The sequence below is a fragment of the Phycodurus eques genome, chromosome 3 (genome assembly GCF_024500275.1).
Source record: "Phycodurus eques isolate BA_2022a chromosome 3, UOR_Pequ_1.1, whole genome shotgun sequence".
NCBI classification, from domain to species: domain Eukaryota; kingdom Metazoa; phylum Chordata; class Actinopteri; order Syngnathiformes; family Syngnathidae; genus Phycodurus; species Phycodurus eques.
This window is the reverse complement of record NC_084527.1, coordinates 3,289,484-3,302,314: the sequence shown is the minus strand read 5'-3', so window position 1 is coordinate 3,302,314 and position 12,831 is coordinate 3,289,484. Positions and strand designations below refer to the sequence as shown.

The following is a 12,831-nucleotide window of genomic DNA, read 5'->3' as shown; positions in this document are numbered from 1 at the left end:
TATGCATAAATCTAGGGAAATGCTTGCCTTGGATTTGAGCTGTCCCTTGTCATAATGACAGTTTTTGTTTTTAAACTAAGAGACACTGACATAATTCATGAACCAGATGATTTCATGTGGTATTGTGCAGCGAGATGAAATCCCCTTGCTCCAATAATAAACGTTTTTGTCTCGGGGTGTACTTTCATTTCATTTAATACTATTGAGCTACAATTAGGACTAGCTGCAGCTAAACCAACTCAATACACTCCTCACAATCATTCATCAGTCACTGGAGACACTATTATACAGCACGCTCATAATTCTAAAGACATTCAATACATGTATACACACATTAGTTACTGTTCTTTCTTTTTTTTCCTCACCCTTTTATTCATAACTACAAGCTGTGACACTTCGCCTCCATCCAAGTACCGTACATCTCTTTCCCTTACTCCCTCTCTTTCTCCTTCATTAAAATGGACTTCCTAAAACCTCCATTCATCTTGCTGACAGCCTTTCTATCGATTGGGTTGGAGAGAGGGATGTGGCTTTAAATGGCTCTCTGGCCATTCCGGATGAGGACTGGACTGGACTGAGGACAAAGCGGAGCAGAAGGACTGAGGCAGTACCGGGTTTAGCTGGTGTGTTCCAAATAGGGAGTCACAAATGTATTTCAGTCATTGGTGAATAACATTTCAACTTCCCTGAGGCTAGGGATGAGAATTCACACGAAAATGGCCCACCAGCTCAGTACTAAGGATTAGGCCGATGAGATCAGATAATGAATTAATCTCACACTTTGAAAGCAGACACTTTAGCTCTCCTCCCCGCATCACTTGCAGGCTGTCCCGAAGGTTTCCTGAAAGTGAGCTTTATGAGACCACTCCAAACATTTGTTTCACTTGGCGACACAGACACGCAATGCATTTCCATCAAAACCATGTGAACGAGCGCTCTGCTGGAATGTGTTTAATCGCCCTCCATCCCTTATCATCAGACAACCTCTATGAAAGCAACATCAAATCTACCTGCCGGTATAAAGGAAAAGACTTTGGATCTCCGTAAGGATCAACATTTTTATGATATCCTCATTGGCGTGTGTTGCAGTGTACATTTGTAAAGGAGGCTGTTGGATCCCTGTTGCCCAATCATGAGCAATACCTATGGGTCTGTTGGCTCTCATCTGTAATCATATTGTGCACCTCAGCAGAAAGTGAAGGCTCTGCTGTGACTGTGTCACTCTTTATTTGTCATCTAATCTGTCCCTCAGCATTGCCATTGATTGCAACAGTAAGTGAGAAAAAAAGGGACAGGGTGGGATATTATAAGATGAATTACCGTCCTTAACTTCCCAACAGCGAGTGGGTCATTTTATACACTACACAGTACCATTTGGATGTAAGTATAGTATTGTTAAAGCGGCCTTAGAAATGTGTGTTGCGCTTCTTATGGGACAACTCGATGATCAGAAAATTAAGTCTATGCACAGAATAACTCCACGGGAGATCCATCCATTTAATTGCCTTCTTTCCCAAAACATTTCAATTGTTTGTAAAGAAGACTTTAACCAATCATGTGCTATAATCGCCACATGGATATTCTACATACTCATGCAACCAAAACAGGTAGGCCTTCCATTTGTATACACTCAAGAGCAGGTAAACACACCAATACTTGTTTCCCAGTTGTGTTCATGGCCCATTGGTTGACACAAGCTGTCCATCCCTCATGATTCATGGCTAAGCGAGCTTGCTGTCCAGGTGTTCCAAACCATTGGGCCGAGCAGGCGGTGCCTCATTAATAATAGACATTGGGCCGGGAATACTGTCTCATGTATACTTTGGAATCTCAGTCTACCGTCTATTCTCAGCTTCTTATTCATATTCATAGTTGCTTTACTAGTATTATTGCACATAGTAGCTTTAGGTAAGACAAGTGAGCAGGTGATTTCTTAAATAGTGTACATACAGACGGACAGAAAGACAGACAAACAGGCTGTCACCTTTCATTACCATCCATCCATCCATCCATCCATCCATTTTCTACCGCTTTTCCGAGGTCGGGTCGCGGGGGCAGTAGCTTTAGCAGCTTTAGCAGCTTTCATTACCCTGGATGCCAAACCCCTCCGATCATGCGCCCACCAAATATTTTAGCGAAATTGCCTCCTTGTCTCTTCTTTAAATCCTAATTTTTAATCAGCAAAGTATCGGATAATAAAGGAACGAGACAGTGATGCCCATTTCCCCTTGTGCCATCCTTTATTAGTGTCAACCCACTGAAAGAATGAGAAGGCACAGATCCATGTCCTAACAACTCTTTAATGATCTTCTCCTCTACAAGCGTGCTGACACAGACTGACAAATCGTGACCCTGACAAGAGGAACACCCACTTTTAACTTTGTTGCTAGCTCCCTGTTTAGAGGTTCAGCACTGGCATTATACCAGCTGAGGTTTAGCAGAATCCATACCGCCTCAAACTAGCCAAAAGATAAACATCAGTGACAAAACAGTCTGTGTCACTTGGTTAGGAGCAAAGTTTGGGTACATTAATCACAGCAGATGAAGTGAGAGCAGGCATAGATAAACAATCTATGCCTGTCTGTAGGAGACAGAGTGAATGAAGAAAGAAAGTTTCTGTCTCTTGTACTTTTCCCTGTTTGTGATTCCCATTTTAATTTGGGGTTGGGGGAGTCAGCTGTTGAGTCTTTTGAACATCACATGAGACATACAGTAATTAGAGACTGCGCTGCCGTCAGCCCGACTCAGTTTCTCCTAAATACTCACACCCAAAATTAGGGGTTTACCTCGCTCTCGTTAAACCTACTATTTCAGATGAAAACGCCACAGGCATACAGACAAGACGACTTGAAGTTTCGCAAGAAACACAATCTTAAGAGCTTTGTTTCACATTCACCTTTGTTAATGATGCTGACACAACTTGGATGAAACAAAAAAAAGCAACAAAAGACTAACATGTCTTCGGGAGCGTGATTATGTTGGGAGCTGCCGACGATACATCCAAAAGGCTACAAGTTAAAGAAATACTAACTCTATGACCTCACTGGTTAGGCCCGCAGCACGCAGTCATGGCTGACAAAGCGCTTACGCTCAGCCTTTACACGCCCCTCCTTTATTTCTCATCTTGTTTGCTCTTTAGAGCTTGGACACGTATCCTTTTCTATTTCTTGATGAAATTTGTGCTGCTCTATCAATGCCACAATTGCTGGCCAAATAAGGCCTGCTTTTCTCATTACATGGTTCCGTTGTTGTCCCCATTGAAGATGTTATAGTGTTTTGTCAGCAGATGAAAGCAATCCCACGCACGTTAACTTTACTGATTTTTATACAACGCCGGGTATGGTACCACTTCTTGATTTAAAGTGACCTCACCGTGTTGAGGAATTAGACACCTAGATGTCTATCTGAAAACTTTGTTTAGGTTGCAAATGACACATTGAAATTCATAATGTAAACAGTCCAAAGGTTTAGGTGCATTATTTTTAAAAGTGTTCAACTATAATAAAACAATTGCTTATTTCATTTAACAGTCCACACTTCCCCAAAAGCTTACATTATATATTATGCTATCACAAATGGACAGTGATCTGTGCTACTAGTCTCAGACTCTTTTTTTTTTTTTGTCCACTGGAAGGTAGACATGTCCTGGAAATCCAGTCAGAAACAACATCCCCACCTCTGGCCTCTAGGAAGTGACCTCAGCCTCAAAAAGGCCAGATAAAAAGTCCTCACCAGCAACAAAAACACAGAGCCAGCCGTAATGAGCTATCCGCCAGGCTCCAGCGTGTACGGCGCGAGGCCAGGTGGTGTGACACACATATGACTCTGATTAGGCGGGCTTTCGGGGGAACGCGCAGGGACGAGGGGCCGGGCTTGTACGAGGCCAATCGGGACATTACATGAGTCAACTATTCAAGATCACCGCTTTTGCTCAATATCTCAGTAGCGGGTGCATGTGTGCGGATTACAAAAAAGCAACATGTGCATACTGGCTACTTGGATGCATACTGTATACAAACCAATCAGAAATTGACTGCTACAGACTTAAGGACATTTCATACGTTACTCAATCTAAACTCGGAAGCCATAAATCATACATCTCGCTGCACATATCCCAAAACTGTGGAATGGGGAGATGTCGATGAGACCTCTGATCTCATTTTTCATCTCACGTTTTGTCCTGCTGCTTTGTTCAGACTTTGACTGGACTGTTTAAATGCCTCGTGATATCAGCAAGGACAAACAAGCAAACTCCACAGCCTGGTCGGAAGGATAAGGAATGAAGGGGAAATGGAGGCCATTCTTCTCCTTGGCTGATGGCAATTGTGTTGGAATACAAGCACCTGTCAACCCCCAACAATGACCACAAAGGCCAACGGGCAGGACGGAGGACGTCACAGGACAGTTTTTCTTCTCTCTCGATGCCCAATAAACTTCATTTTCCGGAATTATATCCTCAAATACACCTTTATTTACTTCTACATGAATCATAGAATTGTGTGCAACATACTGTATATGCAAGAAAGTTTTGCAAGACGAAAAGATCATCTAATTGCCCTCCCCTTGAAATGCATCCGTCCTTCAACGTGACCTTCATTCCAACTCAATACCTCTTTCTAGATAGACAAAGAGCAGCAGCATCTGTGTGTCCTTCATGTCCCTTCTAAAAAGCTACGACAGATGAAGGCACAATCCCACACAAACAGCTGATAAGATACTCTGGGGAAAATGCTGCTCCCACCTCTAGTTATTATCTTGTAAAGGTAGCTAGCTTTTTCCATTTGGAAATGTGTCACTATGGGTGTGCTTCTTACCTCTCTGTCCTTCAGCTTCATGGCGAGAACCAGCTGGTTCCGATGGTTGGTCAAAGCTTCACGATAGTTTCCTTTGGAGAAGAATGCCGAGCCTAAATTCCCATGAGCACGGCATTCCCCTGTTTGGTCACCTGGAGATGAATGGGATTCATTATCCTCAGGGCAGCAGTTGATTACAAAGCCAAGAGTGTTTCCGAACATTTCTGGCCTTCGGTGTTCAACCGTAATGTGAAGCTTAGAGGGGAAAAATTGATGTTGCAAATTCTCCACAGTAGAATGGTTTCCCTGACATCTAGTAGTGTTAAACCCAACTCCCCCAGGTTTGAGATGAAATGAATTATTTCATCTAAACAGACAGGCTTCACTGACACGTACCAAGTAAAGTGCAAGTGTCCATGAGCAACCTGAGAATGCCACTTTCACATCTGCAAAGGCTTGGCTAAGACATGTAAGGTTAGTCTCTTTTGTTTTCTTCCCTAAAACATTTTCTTAACAAAGATTTGTACTATGGACAACAAGTACAACTGTGCAACATTCACGAGCACAAGGCTTTAAACATATAAGCCTCAACCTAGCTCGACTGATGTGTCATACAAGCAGTTTTAGCTCTTAGTTGCCCATAAATGTTACTAACCATCCCAAAGTTCAAATTACTATTACGGTTCATTGTTCACACCCCCGCTATATCGCACTTTTTTTAAGCCATCGATTTGACTGGTGTTCTCCCCGCGCCTGCGTGGGTTTTCTCCGGGCACTCCGGTTTCCTCCCACATCCCAAAAACATGCATGAATTGGAGACTCTAAATTGCCCGTAGGCATGACTGTGAGTGCGAATGGTTGTTAGTTTCTATGTGCCCTGCGATTGGCTGGCAACCAGTTCAGGGTGTACCCCGCCTCCTGCCCGATGACAGCTGGGAGAGGCTCCAGCACGCCCGCGACCCTAGTGAGGAGAAGCGGCTCAGAAAATGGATGGATGGATTTGACTGGTTTTTACGGTATAGAGAACAGTCTGAATTTTAAGTTGCTTGCTTTGAGTGTAGTACCACATTGTGCCACAACATGCTGGGCAGCACTGAGGTCCAGACAAGCAACATAATTGAAAGCAAGAAGAAGAGACAGAAGGTCACTAACGACACTCCAGTAATGGCAGTTGTTCCCACAGAGCAGAGAGACTAAATGCCTGTGAATACTATTACATGTCGTCTTTGATATGGGCACATTCAATGAATAACTTTTTATGCTGTATTTTTATATTGATGTTATTATTTGTAGCACCACGGGCCCTTGAGTACCGTAATTTCAATCCTCTGTATGTGTTACACATATTGAAGAATTGACAATAAAAGCACCTTGTACCTTGTCTTGCTATGTGTGTTACTGTAGTAGTGGTTGAAGGTTTACATTTACCATAACATTGACCCTCATTTCCATTAGCCCATCTATGGTGTTTTCCATTAGATGTTAAAATTAAGATAGCAAACTTTTGTTTTACAAACTACGATGGTTTGGGTAAACATTTTAGTGTCTAAATATTCATGCAATGATTAATTCCCTTTCTTTTTATGTATCAGTTTTTCAGTAACTGTCAACTGTGTGACAGCTAAACAGCTTGGCTATATAAAAAAAAACTCCACTATCATGGATTTTCACCTATTGGGGAAGGGTCTCAAAAGTATCTCCCGCGATAAACATGGGTTTACTATAAAAAAAAACATTAAGGACATGCTGACCATTGAAGATTTTTTTGTTTGTTTGTTTGTCAATTCCTCTCGTTCCCAGGCCTCTTACCTAAGGTCTTGGCCACCTCCAAGTCCTGCTGCATGTAGCCGGTGCTCTTCTCTGTGTTGCCCAGAGACCAGTGGGCGCTGCTGAGGGCCGAGAAGACCGAGCCACGCAGCTTGAGGCTGCACGTGCCGATCTTCAAAGCTGCTTCTAGAACTACAACAGAAGCTGTGTGGTGGCCAGCTGTCAGCAGCTCCTGGCCGATCACAGACACCACCACAAAGGGACTCTTGTCCAGCTTCATCTTTTGCAGCTGTTGATAAGTTGGCTCTAGAGACTCTGCAGGAGGAACATGAGTGAGACTGGGATTAGACGCAGACTGTGAAAAACTACCAAATTCTAACCTTGTGCTGACATGCTGATTGACAACAATATCTGGCTTTGGTACAACTTTGTTAACTTTGTAACATGTTTGCTCAAATTTTGCATTCTTTCAGTACTGGCTGCATAGTGTCTGTCCATAAGCACACTCTGTTTCTTCACTGAGTGACAGCTTTCACTGACACTTTTTTTAAAACCCTAATTACCGTGTATGAATTATTTTCAGGTATCTCGACCCTGGCCTGACAAGCGTAAAGCCAGGCGCTTCACAATTGTATTGCGTAAACAGTACAAATGAGTCGAAACAATGGTAGCTAATCATGAAGTAAATATGCGAGAATGAGAGAATACGGCAGCATGAAGTCGAGATGATTGGGAAACTAATGCAAATTGTTCCACAAGTGGTAGAGGCATAGCGATGCAGAGCAGAGACACACAAGGTGACCTTTGAAGAGGTTGAAAAGACAATGACATAAATCAATGGCGGGCCGCAAGGGATTGCGGATTCGCAGCCCCTTCAGATTGCATGACCTCTGGCAGACACCAGCATCCAACGAGCCGATCACGGAACGCAGCTTTTGTTTCATTGGATGTTTGTGCTTATAACGGACTCATAACTAAATCCATATGTATCTGTAGGAATATTAATTGTTACTGCCATGGAATGTACATGAAATGAATCTTATTACAGCGTGACCTCTGAAGGTGTTGCCTTTCTGCTCTGAGGTCTCCATTGAAAGGATGTTTTGTACTTTAGCATGGACTTGATCGTTTGAACTCTTCTTCGAAGCATTTGGGCTTCTTTGCTCCCTGTGATCATGTTTATTTGATGGCCAAGATGAAAATGCTAAGGTAGCTTAGAACACTCCTGAAATTAAAATACGGCACAAAAGTTTTGAACTTCGCCTATGACATCAGATAAAACAGCGGCTGTCACATGACCTCCGTGTACCTCACAAGACAATAATTCAGCTGCATTTGTGTTCTACTTCAATTTGACTTATTTAAAAAGAAGGGGTGCTAAGAGAAGAAGTTCTCATTCTTCTCGGAATATGTCTGTGTAGATCATCAACAAGTCAATAAGGAGAGTCATTTTCAGGGGTGAGGAAAAGTCTGGACTTAGTAAGATTCAGCGTCACTATATGCATCGGCAGTCGTCAAGTTAGGGCGGCGTGTTGATTGTTTTAAGGTTTTACTATTAAGAGGACTTACCCCCAACTTGCGTGGCACCGCCGCCGTGTGTCGCCATTTGTGGGCTAGTTTCTCAAGCAAGCAGATGCTCGCAGCCGAGCTCAACTCAGCTGAGTAAAGAAGGAATCAGTTCATGATTCCATTCAGTACTTTCACTCAAAACGTTTGTTCGCGAATGACACGACACTACTCGAGCCCGGTCTACATCTCTGCGCCCACACAAAGAAATGCAAAACGCTTGGTACAAATGAATCTGGTGCGGTTTTAATATATTCAGTGTACATGTATGTGGACCCCTGGTCATCGTTACTCTTCCCGTTGCATAACTACTTTGGCATCAGTATTTTGCAGCGGGGGGGACAAAAAAACATACTCATGCTATTGGAACACAGCCACCCAAAGACGCAGGATTCACTTGCACACACGTACACAAGATGAGATGCAACCGAAGAGTCTGAAGAACATCACTGCTGTTTAGGTGCTTGGCATAATGTCGCGCTTACACTGCGAGGTTGCATAATAAAAGGCGTTCATGGTTTGTAATTGCCTTTAGAAGTGACACAGAGAGCTGCGTCATAAATTAAGCATGGGGCGAATCGTTGTCATGACTGTGATATTCATGAACGGGTACATATGACTATCCCCAAATGGATTGTTTCACATAAAGACAGGTGCTAAAAAAACACACACGCACGAACACACAGTCAAATTGTAAAGGTTTACAAACTCCATAAGGACAATTCTGCACACATTAGGATCATGTATAGTGCATATAGTATACACAGCATTGCTGCATCTAAAATGATGAGGCAAAAGAGAAATTGGGGGCTAAATGATAAATCAAGTAGGACCACCTATCCATGACTTTTACATCTTTGCTCAGTGAGATTCATTTTGATCACTGTAACCTAATTTGTGATATCGCACAGGTTCATTTATGAACATTAGGTTATCGCTGAGATATTACTGTTATCTGTAGGTGATTGGTTTAGGCAAATGAAAATCGGTGCAGTGAGACAAAACACCTCAAAGCCAAGATAGTGGCTATTCCTCATGAGGCCAATTAAGAGAGTACGGCAACATTGCTAAAATCTCACAATGATGTTAAACTGAGCTCGATTTTACTGCAAAGAAAAAAGTTGCAGAAATCATTTTGTCTCATTTCCTCAGGGCCTGCATCACGATATGAAGGCAAAATGAAAACTCCTGATTAAAAGTCCCCTCCACCCGCTTTAGTCTTGTAAGAAAGTTTACTCAATGACTGAATGGAAAAAAAGATTAACTATTGATGTTTTCATTTAAAAAAAAGTTTATAAGCGCTGAGACGAAGAGCCTCTCCCTTTAATTAGGCCAACTTTGTAAAGCAATTCGGCTTTATTAAACTGTCTTCACAAAAATTGAGATTCATGAGTAAATCTACCATCTGCGATCGTGAGGGAATACAGATTAAAACAAAAAATACATTTCTAAACCTGTTTAGGAAGGTGGGCATTAAATCAGGTCAATGCCAGTTCTGATGCGCCTGTTGTGGTTTAGATTTGACTTCAGGGGATTTGGAGTGTAATGAACACGGGGCACAGCATTCATTTCAAAGACAATCCTTTAATTTGCATTTATAATGAATGGCAAACGATCCAGGTTGAGTCAATAGGTGTGAAACCATTCTCAAAATGGTTTATCTGGAGTGATGATCTGTGTGGAATTGTTAGCATTTGAGGGGAAACAATATTTACTTTTTCTGTCAATGGGCCTTTTGCATCATTTCTGGCCCGTTGGCATCAAGATGACGAGGATCTTCCACACAATTATAGTCCTACTCTAACACGTCAAATAGCTTTAAAGGCCAACAGCTCGTTCTATGATCCACGCGGAAACATTGCAGGGGGAAAAAAAATAATCTGCCACAATTATCAGAAAAGCATTGGAGGCGACATCACTCTCCTTTCCACTTGTGTGCGAGGTCTTTGTTGTGGAAAATACTGTATGAGACACATGATAGCACAACAGCTGCGTGCATCTGGTATAATAAGCAGAAACTTTGACGCAAGGCATGCGTGTCAGAAAGAGTGAGCTGAATTCTTTGTGACACAGTGACTCAAGTAAGAATTGGTGGGAAATACATATGATAACGTGTAAAGCAAGAAAGATTTGATCAACTCAAGCCATATTGCGTCCTTCAAGAAAAATGTCTTGATAATTGTCACTGATTCAAGCTGTGAGGCATATATGTGTGTGTGTGTATATATATATTTATATAATTTTTTAAAACACCTTTTGGGAAGTCTACAACATGCTGGCTGTCTACAGAAAGACAAAAGAAACATAGTACAAACATCCTTGCAGGAAAAAACAAAACAAAAACAATCAGCTCTTTCTTGGCCCAATACAAACAAGCTGGATAAAACACACTGGAGAGTTTAGCTGTGTTTACACTTACAACTGCTATGAATGATTAAATGATTAAAGCGAGTACAACTTTCAGGTTCAATTCCAAATTAGTTGCAAGCCAAAGGAGTAAAGTATGGCTAATGCATTACAATTACCTGATGTCTAAAAGAGGCATCTTGGTTTTATACTGTATATTTGATTTAGACTGAATATTTGATTCATAAAATTAAGTGTTTTTCAAGTAAGTAGTTCCAAAGGTTTCATGTTTTTTAATTGCAGTCAATATGAACGGGATACGTAAAGTCCGGATCTTAACGAGGCAGGACATGGTGCTGCTGGCGGTGGCCTATCTTTCACATATTAACAGACGTTGGCCAGCTAACGCTGGTTATCCTCCCTGTTTACAGCCCTAACATTGATTCGAGTCCCAGTGGGCCAACCGGCAGCCTTCTTGAGAGGATCACTGCTCTTAATCCTTCAACCTAGCGAACATCTCGTCAACACACCTCGGAAGAGGTCCGTAGCTGGATGCGCCAACCTGCGGTGAAAACGGTAAACAAATAGAAGACTGAAAGGCCCTGGTCGCCCCGACAGGGAGGACTCGTTCCTGTCCACGATGATTCAGTCTGGACTTGCGCCCAAGCTATTTTCTTGATTTGGTTGCAGCTACGAGTGTATGTACTTGACGTCACTCAAAAGGGGCACTCCGTTCTTTAGTCACTGAATTGCCTCTAAATACCTTCCTCGCACAAGAACAAACACGACAAATTTTTTTTTTTTTTTTTTTTTTTTTTACCAAACGAAGTCAATCTGTGCCACTGATCTCCTGGTTAAATTGACATTTTGACATGGTCACATATAGATGCGGATGCTGGTTACAGTTAAATTAGGATGAGAATTTTCGACGCCGATGCAGGGTGACTCGGTCCGAGCAGATCTGAAGCATATTAAATTCCACTGCAGTGGACATCTGAAGTGAAATCATTGCCAGGTTTGTTTAGAGCCTCATTAGACTGCCTCACGCTGATTACTCATGCAGTTAGGTCAGTCCGGTTGGACGATAATGATGCATAAACAGAAAGCGCACATTTTAGTCTCAGTCTTGGCTTGAGCACACTATTTATAAATCCACTCAGCTCTAGGGAAACTGCTTTGTCAGGGCCAGGCACACACAATGGCATTAGTGTTGGATGTTCATTAAGATAACGGGCTATCTGCGAGACGGATCCGACTGACAATAAGATACGCTGAAGTTGCAGGCGTCAGGCCTAAGAGAGGCGGGGGGAAGTACATGACACCACCAGTCAGTCGTAAGACAGATAGAGCCAGCCTCGCCGCACAATGAGTAAAGAGCGACAGGTAAAGTCAGCCAAACGTGCTTATTGACTGTCACAATAGGAGAATAATCTGAGACAGTCTGGCACTTGTGGGACAAAATCTACGCCGACCACAAGACGGACCGACGGGTTCCTTCAGCACACAGAGACGTCGACTGACATTCACCTGCATACGTGAACGGCATGCTCGTGAGCTTCTTACCCCGTAGAGGAGATTTCATGGTAGCTTCTACCATGCCCACCAGGAGCTGAAGACTCTTGGGGTCTTGGGCCAGCCCAGAGGCAAACGCGGCCAGGGCGTCGGCATGGCGACCAAGGTACTGAAGGGCAACACCCTGTCGGAAGTATGCCTGTTGAGAGAGAAAAAGGCAACAAACTTTAGTCACAGCAGGCAATACTGTAAACTTTAATCTTACCAGACACCCTCACTGCACACCATTTTGTTTATATACCATATAAGCAGTTATCAGGCGATTGCCCCCTCTTTCTTCTTTTACCATGCTGACAGATACATCACCGGGGTTTTTGTTCTTATTCTTATGCATGAGTTCCATTTAGGCTTGCTCCCTCCTTGGGAATAATTGTAATTTTAGATTTTTTTTTTTCTTTTTTTTTTTTGCGAGCAAGGACAGGCGCATAACGACAGCAGTGACAACCCTGTGGCTGTGCTTGAAGAAAAGTGAGAGAAAAAGGAGAATAGCCCATGGTTCAATGAAGAATGTCCACAAATACGGAAGAGTGAGACTTCCCTTTCTAAGAGCAAAGTTAGAAAGTGATGACACATTTTGTATTTTTCACTTCAGGAGTGTACCAGTGCTGCAAAGTAGGATATTTGATTTGGTTCTTGAATCAGACAGAAATTACCTGCATTTGTCATTTAGTCACAGTGTTGACAGAAAAATAATTCAGTAGCACATAAACTGCTTGAAAGGCTGCATTTTGCATTTATATATATATATATATATATATATATATATATATATATATATATATATATA

At 42.3% G+C, this 12,831-nt stretch overlaps 1 protein-coding gene across 2 annotated transcripts in view; it reads right to left on the bottom strand.

Annotated features, from left to right (window-relative positions):
* LOC133399721 (tetratricopeptide repeat protein 28-like) overlaps positions 1-12,831 on the bottom strand; it is a 176,622-nt gene that overhangs the window by 53,742 nt on the left and 110,049 nt on the right. For both annotated transcript variants that reach the window (XM_061671465.1, XM_061671467.1), the window contains 3 exons: positions 12,036-12,183; positions 6,603-6,875; positions 4,815-4,945 (listed from right to left, as the gene is read on the bottom strand). In XM_061671465.1, the coding sequence (XP_061527449.1) occupies positions 4,815-4,945; positions 6,603-6,875; positions 12,036-12,183 (552 nt within the window). The remainder of the gene's footprint in view (positions 1-4,814; positions 4,946-6,602; positions 6,876-12,035; positions 12,184-12,831) is intronic.